Raw genomic sequence first — 18,485 nt, 5'->3', positions numbered from 1 at the left:
GTATGTTGTTTTGCGATTTGCAAAGTTTTTTTTTTAAAGTAGAAGAATCATTCTGTCATTCTCTTTTTAATAGTTAAAATTATCTAATAAATATGTTAATTTACTTGACGTCTTAAAGTTGTCCAACTGATTTCATTACTGTTACACTATATCGATGATTTTATGATCAAAATACATTTAATAGATAAATATCTCACTGCAGCATGAGGTATCGATGTATACAATACATTATGTTAGAACAGAAATATCGCCACAGCGGATGCTCTCCATGTTATCGACACCACCATTATCGTTATCACTCCGGAGCAGGAGTCCATTGACTCATATTGGTAGCGGTCGTACGAGCGTCTCTAGCTCAGTCCACAGTAGCAGCCGGAGCAGCAGCATCCGCCGATCAACAGCCATGCCCTCACAAAAATTGGTTATTTGCTTTCTCTTGTCAGGGGGTAAGCTCTAAAAAAGTGCTCTAAAATTTATCAGCTTGCCGCGCGGCGATTCTATTTTTTAATCTGTGTCGCGGTTCACGATACACTTATACACATACTTCATTATTAAATGTTTCGGAAATGTATTGTCGGAAGTGGATTCGCCTACACAATGTTAATTATCATTTTATTGTTTGTAATCAAGTCCCTAGAAGCAATAGTTGCGCGTGTAACAAAATTAGCCTGTCAGAATGTTATACACAATAGAATTTCAGCCAGATTTTATAATTACATGCTAATAAACTTGATGTATATATAAAGCTTTCATTATTATCTCATTTATTTTTTTATGATTGATTTTAATAAACATAGTTTGGACCTCTACATTATCAGTTCATATGCAATTATACGAACTCATTATTGTATCTAGCTTTTTGTTAGCACTATATTATCACATCTAATTTTTCTTATAGTTATAGCTTTGTCACAAACATTCAAAGATTAATTTTATTAAAGATCAGTCATAATTTTTCCAAGAGCATTATTTATACGAATGGTTTGATGTCATTTTTACCTGAAAAACGAATAACAAATACTAAATCATAGCATAATTTACATACAAATCATTGTGCGCAAAAAGTGTATTCTAATCGAAATAATTAATGTATTATAACTACGCATTACAAGTAGTCAAAAAAATAGATAAAGTCGACTATTACAAAAAAAAAAAATATATGCCTACATGAACATAAAATGATAACAATATATATCATATACCATAATATATTTTTTTGTACAAAATAATTTTACTGTAAAAAATCTTATTTATGAACATTGATTTTACTGATTTTTAAAAATAAAATTGCCAATATGTTGAAGTTTTGATTCGACAGTTATATTTATAAGTAATACATTGGGTTCTTTACGATATATAATGCCTTTTTTATTTTTTATTAAAATAACAGTCTAGCAAAATATGCAAAATATCCGGTCTAAGTTCGATCGCTTGCTTGCTTACACGTGCGCGATATATTTTCAATATAACATGGTAAAAAGCAGGACTTAGTTATTTTTTCATTTCGGTTTTCGTTCAATTAAAAATATATATTAATTCAGTTTCGGTTTTTGTTCCGGATTTTGTTTTTTTTCATTTTTCTGCTAATTAATTTTTAAATTGTTTATATATGTATTAAAAGTTTATTTAGTAACATAATTTAAAACACTTTATTCCTTCTTTTGTAATAAGCATACTATATAAATTGATACAATAATATAATTAATATAATAAAAAATAATTTAAAAGTATACAGACATTTAAAATATTTCTAGTGTCTTGTAGAATAAACTTGAAATCAGAAAAAGCTATTTAAACGCTTAACTTGTGTTGCCGGAGCTCCTAAGCCACCATTGCAATTTTGTGTAAATGAGGATGTGTATTTTTATTATCCTTTCAAATATTTTTTCTGTCTAATTTTTGTACAAGGTTAAAGTTATTCAATGTCTGCATCTGTAGAAATAGGGAATCTATGTCTCTCTATTGCCAATTCTTTACTTAATCCTCTAAATTAGTGAGCGTTACAACTTCCACTTTTTATTCAAAACATACAGACGCTGGAACTAAACAACGATACGGTAGGAGTTGACAACCAGTTATAAAAAAATAGTATTTTTACTTTCAACTTTTTTTAAATGTAATAAATTGTATTTTAAAATATTCTTTGTAAATTTTCTGTAAATATATTTTTTATGTATGTAAATTTATATCTGTTATATGTATGTTATTTATATCACATGTAACAAAAATATTTTATTAATTTTTGAAATATTTTTAATTGCAGTTTTTTAAATAATATAACATACGTGTAAAATTGTTATCGATTTCTTCTAAACTCCCCAAAATATGCCGATTTACTGCAGTTTCCCGATAATAACCGTTATTGCAGTGCATGTAAAAACAAAAACAACACACAATCGTGCAACGTATACGACTTTATTCTTGTAACTCGATTCTAGCACGCGCGAATGTATTATATATGTGTAAAAATTGGAAAATGTGACGTTCACTGCTCTAAATCGTCTACATTTTCATCGGACATTTCACTACATAATTATGTTTTTTCATTTGTGATTGATATTAAAATATGTTTATCGTGTACCGAACCGGAATAAATCAATGTTCCGACAAAAATAACGGTTTTCGGTTCAAATGTTGAACATTTTAGAGATGGATTGCTGTTTGAGAATCGGCTGAATTAATAAATTACATGCAATTAAATATAATTAATAACTATTTTTCTAAAAATCAATGTATATATATATATATATACATATAACATCTAATATAAATATGTAAAACATTAATTGAAAAATTTTTTTATGTCACAGAAATAAATCAGTACATGATATATTTTATTTTATATTTTTTTACTATTAAATTAGCGACTTTAATCTATAATGACATACATATATGCTATAACAGAGTTAAACTTTTTATATTCGGTAAATATTGTTAAATGAATTATATTTGATAATTGCTTATATTTTTGACTAAAGCAGATACTGAGCCTTTCAGTTATTTTCCATTCTGCCTTTTAGTTCTGGCAAATATTAATAGATAACCATATTTATATGTTTATTATATCATGTTGACTTTTTGAGATTTTTCGCTATGGAGTGTCGAAAAAACATAGGCTACTATCAGTTTACTTAAAATATTATATATTACTATAGCCAACCTTTTGAACATCAACAATGGTTTTATTTATTTTATCGGACTTAAATGTTAAAAAAATTGCCCTATAGAGAAGCATTTATTTCTTATGCCCAATTAAACTAATAGTCATGATCATTATCTCAAACTTGTCAATAGCAATGTTTTTTATTTATAGGCTGATATCGGTCTAATTAGAATATTATATATCACTAATTAGTTATGTTTGATGTTTTTATTAAATCTTACATTACATATAGGTTTCAAAAATTTACTTATCGGATCATTATTCTCATTAACTCAGAGAATTGTAATGACCTTCATCTTGAAGCAATCAAAACGAATTATTTGCATCTATAGATTACTATTATACTATTTTTTTTCAATCTTACAGTACATTTAGATTGCGAGCATTAACCAATAGAGAAATTATTGTAGTGCCTATGTAATTACTTAACTCATTACTACCTGCATAATATTATTTAAAAATATTTTTTATATTTTTTTGTTTTATTTGAAAAAAATATTAAGCTTGTTGACATGTGTTTTTGATTGTAGTGATGATATTCGTTTCTTTCAGTTTTATCTGTTTGGTCATGTGAAATTGATCAGATGCGCCATGGCTGCAAGATTCAACTACAACCGAAGGCTTGCGTCTGTGGAGTCGGATGCAAATCGGAGTTTAAGTATTCGAACAAAAGCGAGTGCAGAAGTGCACTTGAAGGTATACTATTTTTTTTAATTTTTACTATGACATTAAAAATGCAAATTTTCTTCTTTAGATGTCATAAAAACAATCCAATGACCTACTGCTCTTAAGTTCAGATTATTATGCGAGAACAATTTTATCGCGCGGTATCATGTGGAAGATAACGCTTCACTTGACACATTGATTACTAAATAGTACTACGTATTTAGTGCTTAAATTTATATGCGTAATAATAATAAAATAATATTTATACAATAGTATTAATTTTTAACAAGATTAGTTCTAGATATATGGACTGGTGAAACGGTGGGTGAAAGAGTCGTCGAGCTTTATTTTGTAAGAGGATGGACCAATCTCTCATTTTACATTACAAATACGCAACTAATCAGACCATCGACTTACTCTGAGTTCATTAGCTACATCCTCGCTGGATTAATAGGTCGTTGACATTTCAAACCGTCTGCGTTGCATTGGTTCTACAAGAGAATTCATATTGAAAAATAATACTAATTTATCCATGTCTTTTCCAAAGCAAATCAAACGGTAATCATAAATCAGAATGTGTATTTTCACAATAAAAATGCTTTTGGAAATCGGACATTTCAACTAATAATATTGCTTACATAAACATATGCACTAACTTAAAATTAATAATATTAAAAGATCAGTCATTCAACGTATTAAAATATGAATCATTAAGCTGTTAAAAGCAAGATGAAAGTATGACCAAGATGGGCGCGGTCGGAATCGGCACTATCGCTTTCCGACCGCTTAATAAATATTTAAGCGACGCTCTTGAATTTTTTGTATATAATGTAACATAAAAAAACATGTTAATTTGAAAAAGCATATATGTTCATATTTATTTAGCATATTTATTCTTACATTTCAGCAACGGGAACTAATATTTGTTCGGTAGCTCCGTGCATGCATGGTGGATCCTGTATTCAGATATCCAGACATCCCAGATTCAAATGCAGATGCGAAAGTACCGGATATTACGGAATACGATGTGAAAAAGGTGAGCATGAAAATTTCAATATAATTTAACAAACTTGACCTTGGATGTATTTTCGTCCTTTATACAGTGAAATCTTTATAACGAATACTGAAATAACGAAATTCCCAGTATAACGAATCTGCAATTTGTGCCCGAAAAACTTTCATATAAAATGTTTTCATTGTAACGAAGACTGATCTCAGTATAACGAAATATTTTGATCCGAATTTAAGAATGACGTTACAATTTGGCACAATATTTCTCTGAATTCTGTTCGTCCTTGACTTGGCGTATACCGGATGTGTTCTCAAGCGACATTACCGACCCTCAAACATTTTCGTAGCAAATTTTATTGTGTTATTTATCTTTCAATATTGTAAAAGGTTATTTTGATGTTGTAGTAATATGGTAAATAAAAATAAAATAAAACTGTATCATATTCTTTACATTCAATATAACGATTTTTTTCTTCGGTCCCTTAAACTTCGCTATACTGAGATTTCATTGGCTTTTATACAATATCGAAATTGATAATGTAACACATAAGTTCTTTACCTGACACTTTTAATTATTTGATTGTAAATTTAAAAATATTATCTATGGTTTTATATTATAAAAATCGAGAAATATCAACATGGATTATTTGCGTATTGAGTCCAGATAAAATTGCAATGATTAAAAGAGAGATAAATACTGAGGGATGTTATATAGTGTCAGAGAACAATGCTCCCAATAATATGGCGGATTAATATGGTGTTAGTCGATTATTAATACTTGAAAAACCTGAGTTTAAATCAGGGCTGTGGAGTCGTTAAAAAAAAACACGACTCCGACTCCGACTCCTATTTCGATATTTACTAACAACACGACTCCACTCCGACTCCGACTCCGACTTCAACTCCGACTCAAAAAAGTTTAATTTTATCAGGTATTTTTGGTGTTTCTCTACACGTTTAATATTCATACGCTATACACATTCATTATTACGCAATTAAAAATTCATAAATTTCATAATTTAAAAAATGCTCGGAGTCGCTCATTTTTCACGACTCCGACTCCGACTCCAACTCCGGCCAAAACACCACGACTCCACGACTCCAACTCCGACTCCGACTCCGACTCCACAGCCCTGGTTTAAATTCTAGTTTTCAATATCTACGGCGCTGAGAGGTCGAAATTAATATACATATTCTTTAGTATGAATCACAAGTATGAATTTCATTGATAGTTTTAATTCATAAATATCCATAGCCATTTTATTAGAGTGACGCATAGAAATTCGATACGTTGATACTAACTTCGTAAAATTCACAGAATAAATAGATACATAGTATACAAAAACATATTTTGTATTTTCTTTTAAAATGACAATGCTGCGGTATCCTGAAAGTCCACCGACTAATAAAGTGTCCTTGAAAGAGGAGTTTACGAGGGCACTTTATTAGTCGGTGAGCTTTCAGGATACCGCAGCATTGTCATTTTAAAATAAATAAGATCTGCGTACTTAGTTTTTGTAACAGTAATATGCTCCTCACTACTTACTAATTTACTCCTTGTTAACATAATTTAAAAATGTACAGAATTTCTTCGGTTTCTGATTATGTGGCTGCTTCATTAAATTGCATTCTGCGATCTTATTTAACGATGCAATGGTCTTTAATGTCGCTATTTGGTGTACTTGATTTTTTCGAGAAGACTGCTACAAAACTCAGGTCGTTTCATATATTTCCATTCATACAATTGCTGGAGTGACAGATATGTAGCACCATTCAAGACATTCATTCGTCGACAAATTTTAATGGGTTTCACCCCTTCACTGCTCAAAAAGCGCTGTATGCAAATACGTTTGAAAGCCTTTGTATGCTTCTGACGTACCTTCGTGTTTCATACCTGATTTGTATTACCACCTGTCGGCCGCTATTCAAACTATATGTACAGCTGCCAATTTATAAAACAATAGAGCAGTGTTCTTCGAACTTTTAAGAATTTCACTTGCTTCGCCATCATACATAATGATGACATGTTTATTTAAAGTTTTTTTTTCATATAATATAATTCAAAGGTAGAAACATTAGTAATTCGATTTTTCAGATACAAATATATACCTATAGCAAATTTTCACCGATTATTTTTATTTTTTCTGTTTCAAAAATATGGCTGCATAAAATAATGCTACAGTAACGGCATAAAATTAAGATTTCTACAGTGATGAAATATGAGCATTTTTAAATCCACTAGTTTTATTTTGACGTTAAACCCACTTAAGTATCAATTATATAAAGCATATACACCCATACCTCGCTATACGGCCGCTCTTTATACGGCCTTTCGCTATAACGGCCCTCTTCAATTAAGGCACGTTTTCGATTTACGGCCTAAAATGTTTCGCTATAACGGCAAAAAAACTTTTTTTCGATGTCGATTTTTAAAAAAATTTAAAAATAGATATAATTTGCATAATTTTAAAATGAAAGGTGAAGCAGCTAGCGCCGATGAGGCCGCATCTAAGGAATATCCCAACATTTTAAAGGGAATTATTGAAAGAGGTGGTCATAAATCTGAACAAGTGTTTAACGTAGACGAAACAGGGCTTTATTGGAAGTGAATGCCTGATTGCACGTACATTTCAAAAACCGAAAAATCTGCGCCTGGTTATAAGGTGTCTAAAGAACGATTAACTTTGCTACTTGGTGCAAATGCCGCGGGTGATTTTAAGCTAAAACCACTTTTAATATATTTGCCCGAAAATCCAAGGCCTCTTAAAGGACTAAATAAAAATCAATTACCCGTCATATGGAGATCCAACAAGAAAACTTGGATGACTAAAGCTATTTTAGAGGATTGGTTCAAAAATCACTTTTGCACAGAAGTGAAAAAATATTTGCAAGACAATAACTTAAGCAACAAGGCTTTGCTAATTTTGGATAATGCACCAGGGCATCCTACTAATTTATCCGAACTATCTGAAGATGTCATGATTGAGTACCTTCCGAAAAATACAACAGCTCTGATCCAACCAATGGATCAGGGTGCAATAGCCACTTTTAAGGCATATTGCCTACGCCGAACTTTCCGAAAACTTATAAGGGAAACCGATGGTAAATCTTCAATTAAAACATTTTGGAAAAACTTTAACATCAAGGATGCTGTTGACAGCATCAGTGAATCATGGAAGGAATTAAAAGTAACAACAATGAACCATGTTTGGAAAAAAATATGGCCAGAATGTGTAAAAAGTACTGATGCAGAAGTTAATTGCCTTCCTGAAATTAGGCAAAACATTTTGGATCTAGCACATGATCTCAGCTTTGAAGGTTCGAACGAACGTGATGTGCTTGATCTACTTGAAGCTGATAGGGAACCCCTTTAATATAAGGAACTCATTCAGTTGCAAGCAGAACCGGCATTTGATGAAGAGACAGCCTGTTGTATTCAAACAGCTAACATCAAAAAAATTGTCAAAAGCTTTTTCCTATTTCGAACAAGGAATAAACATCTTCCTTGAAAACGATCCTGACGTCGAACGTAGCGCTAAAGTTTCTCGAGGAATTAACTCAGCCATTAGCTGTTATTAATCACTAAAGAACGAAAGAGACAAAAAGGCAAGACAAACAACGTTGGACAATTTTTTTTAAGCCAGGCCCATCCTTACCAGCAAAAAATAAGAACGACAGTGATCTGCAGGTTACCATTTCTTCATCGTCTTCAGATTAAAGCCATTTTAAAAAAAAATATGTATGTATTCATACACATATTTTATGTAACATGAAGTTGTTTCATTTTTGTTTATGGATTATTTTTGGTTTTTGGAGTCTGTTATTATTTTATGTACAAATGTATGTACTTGTTATGTATGTATTTTTGATTTAAATGAAATAAAAAGATAAAATGCATTTTAAATGATAAACCATGCTACATATTTAACAAATTTGGAACCGATCCCATTGAATTTGTATGAATTTGTATTAGAATAATTGATTCGTTATACAGCTTTTCGCTTTGCGGCCAAGTTTTGTGGAACGTATCTAGGCCGTAAAGCGAGGTATAGGTGTATTACGATCGGCTCTGTCTTGATGTGATGATTCTCGATCTAGTCGTTGCAAATGGGTTACCAGGTCAGAACATATACATATATTATTATGTGTTCATGCATCGAATCGATGCTGCACCCTCCGAAGGTCAGCCAGGTGTCCTTACACCTCTAAAGTGCAGTTGGACACCAGGAGAATATGTTTGATAGGTGGTGCACGTGTACCACCTAGATGCAGATATTTACTATGAAGTATACGATTCTAGTGGAACGGTTACGATCAATAGAGCAGCATATACTGCACTATAAATGCAATGTATAGAACATTGCCGCTATCAGGAACTGCAGCAAATATTCAAAAGAGGTTTTTCATACAAGAATTATTTTTTTGATTTATTTTGCTATTGTGTTGAAATTTTCATCATTAGATATTTGTAACAACCGGTTCATTATATAGTACAATAAAAATTAGTTATGTTAATATTCTAAATTTCTCATAATCAATTCATATACATAATACTGTGACTTACCATACAATTCCGAGTCCAAACTCGCAATCCTGGGACTTTAAAATTGATATATTATGATCCAGGGATAGTTAAATTGCATTTTTGTGTACTATATACTACATAGCTTTTATAAAATTATTATTGGGTTTGATGGCGTTTCAAGTTTAAAGTTTTTATTGTTTCCCTAATAGACACATCCTATGAATTGCGATTTATTAAATACATCAGTAAAATCTTTAAAGCCTTTGTTTTGCTTAATGTTTTCTTAAGATTGCTTATTATGTAAATTTCCGGTATACGTATCTGAAAATTGCATCAATAGAGAATCGAGTCAATAGAGTGCTTTCACAGCTAATATAATTAAGGCTTTTAAAACTTCTATAATTCTGTCATATTCGTTGAATGTCACGGAATATTTTTTTTATATTACGAAGAAGCGCTCCAGTATATTATGAAGATTATTCCATCTAATTGTATAGTGTAATCAGTGATATTTGGTCTCTGAATTTGCCGCCCCTTAAGCATATTAAAAAACATATTATCGAAAAAAGTAAATTAAATTAAAATTACATCACGCATAATGTGAAAACAACGTGCAGAAAAAATGATCTTAGGTTTCCCGGCCATTTTAGTAGACCAAAATTGCCGTCAGTAAAAAAGTGAATATGCACTTTCAGAAAAAAATACATATTTCGTATGCTTTATTATTGTTCTATTTTTTTAAATATTCATTGCGCTGTTTTGACGTGTCGCCATTTTTCTTTGCGCTGTTTTGACGCCGCGCTTTTTAGTCGGTGCTATTGTGTCCTGTGTCGTTTTGTGTTGACAAGTGACAAGTTTTCCAACGCGTACCATGCCACTTGCACTGTCTGTTACAATATTTTATTTATTTATTTTTATTAAATCTACCTTCGTAACCTGACAGGCGTAAGTCCAATGCCTTACAACGGGCAAATATGTACCAACTGAATAAGTCAATTCGACATAATGAATACCTACAAGTAAGTATTAACTAAAAATAATTTCCACTTTCATTCGAGCAATAACTTCCAGCGTAGTTTTATTATTACACATATATAAAATAAATAATGATATTTCTACTTTCGAGCGTTGTTTCAATTAAAATTAAAATTACATGAAATGACACTTTCCAATTCTGAAAGGTAAACGATTCGTAAATCGTAAATCTAATAGATAAAATCACCGTAACTCACAAACTGGCGATCATTTTAATAACTTCTAAATAACCAAATTAAGTTATTAAAAAATGAGAAGTTCGTTTTGCTTCAGAGCAAAATTCCATGACAAACCCCGTGAAACGCTTTTTCAAAATCCATAGAAATATTATTCGCTTAAATGGCACGGATATATGTGACTAAAATAAATGCGTTGGTATCACACAGTATATATTAAATTAATTTAGACTTATAAATAGCGCTTGAACTGTTAGAAGAAAATTAGCGACAAATTAACTAATTAATTAATATTATATATATTAAGAATCAGACTTTTTGAATTGATGTATTTAACGGATGTACTATAACTTTCAATATATTGCACACAGTTTTGATGCGGTCGCTTCCATACAAACGCCCCGGTGCATTTATGAACCGTTGACCTCTTACCTCCGAGCTAATCATGTATTCTGGATCCTTATATTTCCGTTGCCCGGGGACGATTTTAGTATAGTCCAGATCCTTAAAGTCCTATGTGAAACATTACTTTTTCTAATGTAACATATATACATACATACAATGACATTTGTTTATGTTTAATACAAGTCGTCTAATGATTGTGAAGTGTAATACGTGGATCGCTTAAGAAAAAAATATTTTACTCGAGTAAAAAATTACTCAAGCACAACCTCTTAATTAATTATTGATATTTGCTACAAAGTTGTGAGATTTGTACATCGACATCTAGCAAATGTGACACAGGTATTCAATTTGTACATTCTGAAATGGCATAAATCATCATAATGAAACTTTCAAAAGTTTCGCTGGTGTGTAACTGATAATAGAACGCTGCTCTTCTCTGAAGCATGCTTCTATATGTAATTATTGAATGACACATTTTACCGCCAGTTTGAAGAACATTCGCACCATATTTAATATCTCTATCGCAGATTTTTAGTTGACTATCTTATTTATAAACAATTTTATTAAATTTATTACTTAACTAAATTTCTCTCTGAATATATTATGATTTAGTTGATTTTATTTCTTATATATACTACTTGAGTTTGCATTTATTTATTAAAAGTTGCTTCTATATGTACGTCGATACATAGTTTGCTACTTTGAATTATCGATTAGTATATATTTGCATCAATAATGTATCATATATGAAATAAAAATGGTTGTATCGATGCACCTAACGGATGTTTCATTTTGAATGTACTAGACAGGTCCTTTATATGTGTTTGTTTCATAGTATTACAGTGTGGATGTATTTACAGGCGGTTAAAAGTGACCTAGCAAGCTGTTCCTGTATTCCCGATCCAAGCGTTTTCTTGCCCGGGGGTGATTTTAGTCTGAACTCACACATTCCACGTAAAACTTTGCTTATGTGACACATATATAAATAAATTTATTTAATCATGCTATAAATAAATTAAATCTCGTAGCTCTTCTTTCTAATTCTGATTCGGGAAGATGACAAAAGTCACTCTATGTAACGAAACCTTAGACCAGTGGTTCTTAACCTTTTCAAAGTCACGGTGCACTCTTGATCATGGGAAAAAGTGGCGGTGCACCAGAATTTAGAGGTCGAAAAAAATATGTGGACATAATTTTTATTACATATTTAAAAAAAATAATAGTTACATACAAAATTACATACAAATTTTTTACATATTTTTTTAAATTAAATTATATAAAAAAGTTTAGTATTGAAAATAAATTTAGTTAGTTAATTTTGCCCTAGAACCAATTTTTAATTACGTGTTTTATTAAAAATATTTGTATTAATATTTAAAGGTGCTCTTTGGGTGGCAAATCTAAGTGGTGCATTTTCCCCCCTTTGTTTACCCAAAATAACGTTCTGCTTAACATAATGGAATTTATATGATCAATCAAAAATTAATTATTGTGATACCTGAGCTTGTTGGCTTTTGCAGATATCAGAAATATTAGGTCGAATATTTTATATAGTTACCCTGAATTCTTCGTTTACGTTTTTTTCTGTCTTTCTCGTTTTATAGTTTTCATATTAGTTGTTGTTAAGAAACCAAGCTCACACAAATATGATGTTGAAAACTGTAACAAAATTTTCAGTGCCTTCATGTAAAGAACTGAATATCCCTCTTGGACAGTAATCCAAAAATTCTTCATAGTTATTTCGGAAAATTTAATTTTTAGAGTACGATCAGTCGACAATGAGACTAATTTGATGATTTCGTATTCGGTCATAATTTTCTATATTTAAGAATAGAAAATAATGTGCAATCTTTTCTTCCAATGAAGTTAAATGTTCTAATATTGCGGAAATAACTCCCTTGGGAATGTTTTCGTTAAGTGAAGGAAACATATCTACTTTTTTTTCTATTATTCGATTTTTCGAAAGAGTTATTTTTTTTCGAAATCCTGTCAATTTGTCAATGGATGTCATGAATTTTTCGTTTTTTCCTTGAATGCTTGTGTTAACGTTATTTAAGTAATTTAAAATATCTGCTAAATAAGCCACTTTAGCATACCAATCATTATTCTGAAGACATTTTACAAAATCATCCATACCTTCATTTCGAAAAAAGATTAAAAATTTATTCTTAAGTTCTATCGGGATAAAACTTTACCCTTAGATAAACACCTGACTTCAGTGTGAAAAATCAAACACTCGTACATAGCTTCCATAGAAATGCAAAGTTTTTTAAACATGCGTGTTTTTAAAGGTCTTGATTTTATGAAATTCACTATATTTACAACTTGATCTAGTACAGATTTTAGTGCTGCTGGTAATGTTTTCGAAACTAAAGATTCTCTATGTAAAAAACAGTGAGTAGATATAATATTAGGTTTTCTTGTCTTTGCAAGGGCTACAAATCCTTTAAATGAGCCTACCATTGAAGGAGCACATTCCATACAAATTCCAACACATAACTCCCATGATATTTTAAATTGTTCTAAATATGAATAGATAAGATCAAAAACATCTTGTCCTGTCGTATGCTCCTTAAGTTCTTTGCAGCATAGATATTGATTCACTATTTTGTTTTGATTTATGAAACGAACGAATCCTACTATTTGTGCTTTACCGCTAATGTCAGTAGATTCGTCGACTTGTAAAACAAAATATCACTTGGAAAGTTTATCGTTAACTGTTTTCTCAATATCATCCGACATATTTAATTATTTTTTTTATTGCATCGTTTGAAAGAGGAATTTTCATAATTTTCTTCTTGCTTCATCACCAAACATAATTTTTCCTATTTCACAATATGCAAGTAAAATTAGAGACTGCTATAGTATGTGGTTTTAATTGTACAGCAATCAATTCAGCAATCTTGTATGAAGCCAGTTGTGCCTTATCGGAAATTTTAACAGTTTTTTCAAAATATTTCGCTTGCTTATTTTGCGTGCTTAACAATCTTTTAAAGTAATCTTTACTTTTTGATGCAAGATCGGCGTGCTTCGTAGTGAAGTGGCGATTTAACTTGTCAGTATACATCGCGCTATTGGACAGTTTTTCTCCACATACAACACATAGTGGAATGTGATATCCTTCTTCATTGATGCTAGTAAAACTGAAACGTAAATATTCTTCAGAATACTGTCCATTATTTTTTTTGATTTTACTGGATATATTTTCTTTTGTATGAGACGTATGATGTCTAGTAACATCGTCACTACTTCTTCCACTTGTACTCCCAGTGTCATTAATATTTTGGTCTGATTCACAATTTCGTTTGGTAATAAATTTATCCATTGTGGGGTATCACGACTCTAATAAAATATAAATTGATTGAAACATTAAGATTTTACTATTTTGCGGAATTTTTGTTTTTACCAATTTTCTCGCGGTGCATTTGCAATAAGTTCACGGTGCACCGGTTAAGAACCACTGCCTTAGACATTTGATATAATTATTTACTGACGTCAGGTTTTAGTGGACCAGCAACATGGTTTTCATTCACGTCATTCTACGGTCCTAACAAAGGTGATTACAAATTTTTCGTAAATCAAATCCAGGAAATGCAAGAAGTTTTTATTAGGAAATAAAAAAACTATAGTATTTAACTATTGTACTCGTCGCTCCGGGAAGTAACGAAGGGATGCAGTTTGAGTCCTCTGCTCTTCTTTACCTGTATCGATAACACGCATGCGATTATTGAGAACTCAAAATATGCTGATTATCTAATAGTGTTTCACAGTATTCGCACAGAGTCGCCGTTGAGGTGGTCGCACCTTTCAGCATTGCTACATTTCAAAATATCCTTGACCGGCGGTATTCACTTATGGGTGCATTTTAAGACCAGACTGTTTTAAGCAGAAATACTTTGGTCAAGATCTTAAGACGTTCGAACAAATAATGAAATTCAATATGCATGTTGTGAAAGTTTGCGATAAAGCATTTCATATGCTCGCTTTGTTAAGCAAAGCGCGTGTCACTTTAACAATTTATTGGCAATTCGCGTTCCGTACGATACGTTAGTCCGTATCCACCTCGAATATGGTGCCATTGTCTGGAATCCCAGCGAAGCGAGGTACCCTTAACGCTCATTTGTAATAAAAATTAATACGCCAAAGGTAATGTGTATCCTTAAGTTTATTTATGAGTGCCGACTATAATTTGAGTTGATGTTTATGTAAAGGATATGTTTGTGGGTAAATATATTTATGAGTGCCGACTCTATTTTCAGTTGAAGTTTATGTTTGTTTATGTATGAAATATTATAATTATTTTGTATGAAGGGAATCGTGAGGCATTACAGAAAACTTATAAGTTATGATGGTAAGATTTATAATACATAAATGTTTCCAAATACCTCGTCTCTGTTTTCAAAAGAAAATATGAATTGATCCTTGAGAGTTTAACAACGTACATTGTATATATATATATATATATATATATAGAATCAGTTTTTAAAAATGTATTTAAATAAAATATGATTAATGTTTTGAATGGTAACCTTTAAAAGTTTCCCAAAATTCGCATTAAAATAAATCGTATTAAAGATACACATTTTAAAAATAAACAAATATTGCTTTATGCGACATTGCATAATAAGAATTATTAGTCTGCCCCATAAGCATCGTGATCGCACTAATCTGTATAAAAAAATACATTGTACATAATAATTAGTTATTTATTTATTTAGCTTAATAGTTAATTTTAACTAAACATACATACAATACATAACATAAAAAATTAACAAAAAATAAAAAAGAGCTAAAATTATAATTTATTTATTATTGTTTTTTATTCCATTTATGAGACCAATTACAGTTTTATTTTTGCTAATTGTCCTATGAATATTACTATACAAATTCACACATCTGTACATAATTCCCCTAGCCGTACTCGTTTTCTTATACCTCATATCTTATACCATAATATTGATTTACCTTGAAAGAATTTAAAAAAAACTGCAACTCCCACAAGCAGATGTAGAAATTGCTTATATTATAAGCATATCGAATTCATTAAGAAATTGTTTTCAAAATTTAAGTAACTATATTATACGGCGAAGAAGAAATAATTGAAGTAAATCTGGTTAATATGCTTTAAGTATATATATTTACTGCCAGAAATGTAAGCAAAGTTGTTCATATAGTTAAAATATTAAAAAATAAGTTTATGAAAATAGTTCCAATGTTAAAAGAGATAAGAATTATTTATATGCAATATAAAAAAATTCAGCAAGAAATGAATAAAATTAGAAGACAAACTATAGTTATAGATTTTTTAACAATAGTAACCAGTAGGGTTTTAATTATTCGTAATTTGCAACTATTCGAATATTGGTTTTATTTTTTTTCTTTACCGATATAAATTTATTTTAACAATTAGTGCAAAAAATCATTGAATTGCATATTGCAAAAAATCATTGAATATTTTTTATTTTAAAAATAATTATTGATTAATAAAAATTATTTTAATTAATCATTAATTACTTTAATAATTATTAAGCTTTATGAATTATGTAAATATCAGAAGTAAATGCTTAATTTATTATTTTACATACTTTTTGAGTAGGGACGTCATTTCAGCTTTTCTGAATCACCAGAATTAGCACCAGCTGCGATTGAATTAATTCAGTAATCATAATGGAACATTTTAAATACATAATTGTATCGAATTTACTGTATATAATAGCTAATAATGTTTAGAATTAAATTAAACGATATATATTTGTGTAGTAAAAATTTATTTTTCATTTCATTACAAATAACGATTGATTACTATATACTAGCAAAATTAATAATTGTATTTTTTTTCTGTTTCAGCTTGCCCTAATAAAAGAAGCGGAATGGTGATTCCATACGAATGCATCGAGATTTGATTTATCTTATAGGAATTTATGAAGATTACTTGATTTAAATGTAAACATATATCGATAGAAATATCGAAATGGAGAGATTTAATAGAGGATTCTTACACAAAGATTGTAGTATAATTTTTCTTAGATATGTATATTATATATTATTATTTTCAATTACGACTGTATATTTTTGTTTAGAATCTCTTTAAAATTAAATTAATGTAAAAATAAAAATGAATAAAATAGCTTAGTGGAATATTTCAAGTACAAATTATTTTTTATTATACTTTTATGTATCACAAACGCAATTGTATGTAGTATAAATATTAGAGAAAAATATAATAGTTACTTAAATATTTTTTTATGCTTTAAAAACATTTAGTAAGTAAGTAAAAGTAAATAAATATATTGTATGTCGGGTATGTTCGATTTTTTTGCTAACAATAATTTCAGTAGTTTATTTTTTTTTATTATAAATAGTATTTTTTAATTCAGGTACATTGAATCAGTATCAAAATTTGATTAGTCCTACTCTGGATAGATTTTATGTTAATAATAAATAGTCACACAATTTATGTGCAATAAGAAATATAAGTATGCATTCATTTATAATGAAATTATGCGAAAGCTAAAATTTAATGTTCATGACTCATCTGCCCCATACCATTTCAATTGTACGCATATATGTACATACTATGGTGCATGATAGATGTGCATCAAGGTAGATATAGCACTAAAGTATGACGCCGTGCATTCATGTGATCGATACTTGTCAACCCTCCAGTTGTTCTGTTTTCCTAATAAGAGCATTTGCGTTGCCCGGGATTTTGCTGCAAGTACTCTGTTTCTTTTTGTGCATAAGATATGGTGAATGCATGTTCTCTAAATATCGAATCAATCGAAAACTGATTCTCTTGCATGACAATGTACAACCATAAATGGATGGTTACAAATAAAATTAAATCAGAGTCCGCCTTACACATTTATAAAATTACTTGAAACAATTTTCAGACTACTAATTTGCAATGTTACCGTATATAAATATTGCTATTAAAAATCTACCATTGTGCCTTTGGCTCTCTACTCTACTAAACATTATAAATCGATGACCTTGAAGCAGCTCAGGATGTAGAATTTATTTTTATATGTGTCTCTGATTGTGATATTTGTTCCTTCGGTCACTTGGATTTGGTGTAAAGCTTTTATAAGTTCAAAAGATCAAAATGAGCGAGCCCTAAATATCTCTCTGGAGGGGCCATAAGACGATAACTTCCACTTAGAGCCTTATTACAGATTTAACATTAACATTGTATTGCATTCAAATTAATTAGCTCGTCTATTTCAAATTAAAATTAACAATTAAATGCTAGAGCATTAGTTTCTGGAGTGTATTAAGATTAAAATAATGCTCTTATAAATATGATTAGTAACAGCAATTATGCATCGAGCTTTAATCAAAAATAAAAATGTGTGATTAAACCGATGTACAGTATGATAAAATTCTAACTTTTTATGGAAATCGCATTAAGAAAAATTAATTCAAAAGATAAAAGCTAAGCGAAATTTAATCCTCTTTTCTCTGCCGTGAAAGTAAATTAAATACTAAAATAAATTCCTTCTTT

The 18,485-nt window shown here is 30.1% G+C and overlaps 1 protein-coding gene across 2 annotated transcripts; it reads left to right on the top strand.

Moving 5' to 3' along the window:
* Positions 1 to 308: 308 nt before the first annotated feature.
* LOC148234117 (EGF and laminin G domain-containing protein-like) lies at positions 309 to 17,134 on the top strand. Of its 2 annotated transcripts, none has more exons than XM_088187703.1 (4): positions 309 to 446; positions 3,716 to 3,859; positions 4,737 to 4,865; positions 16,829 to 17,134. In XM_088187703.1, the coding sequence occupies exons 1-4, from the start codon at positions 404 to 406 to the stop codon at positions 16,882 to 16,884; spliced, it is 372 nt and encodes a 123-aa protein (XP_088043829.1). In that variant the 5' UTR covers positions 309 to 403; the 3' UTR covers positions 16,885 to 17,134. The 2 variants fall into 2 exon arrangements, with proteins under 2 accessions (XP_088043829.1, XP_088043830.1); XM_088187704.1 differs by having other exon boundaries at positions 340 to 421.
* The last annotated feature ends 1,351 nt before the right edge of the window (positions 17,135 to 18,485 follow it).

Source organism: Plectrocnemia conspersa, unplaced genomic scaffold (assembly GCF_051122295.1).
Source record: "Plectrocnemia conspersa isolate PC_06_02 unplaced genomic scaffold, ASM5112229v1 ptg000006l, whole genome shotgun sequence".
Lineage (NCBI taxonomy): Eukaryota > Metazoa > Arthropoda > Insecta > Trichoptera > Polycentropodidae > Plectrocnemia > Plectrocnemia conspersa.
Note: the sequence above shows the minus strand (reverse complement) of the source record. Positions and strands in the feature narration are given on the sequence as shown.

Bases quoted from the DNA above. Each gene is read 5' to 3' on its own strand.
- LOC148234117 (XM_088187703.1), top strand. From the start codon at position 404: ATGCCCTCACAAAAATTGGTTATTTGCTTTCTCTTGTCAGGGG. The intron at 3,860-4,736 runs GTATACTATTTT...CTTACATTTCAG, and splicing joins GTGCAGAAGTGCACTTGAAG to CAACGGGAACTAATATTTGT. The intron at 4,866-16,828 runs GTGAGCATGAAA...TTTCTGTTTCAG, and splicing joins CGGAATACGATGTGAAAAAG to CTTGCCCTAATAAAAGAAGC.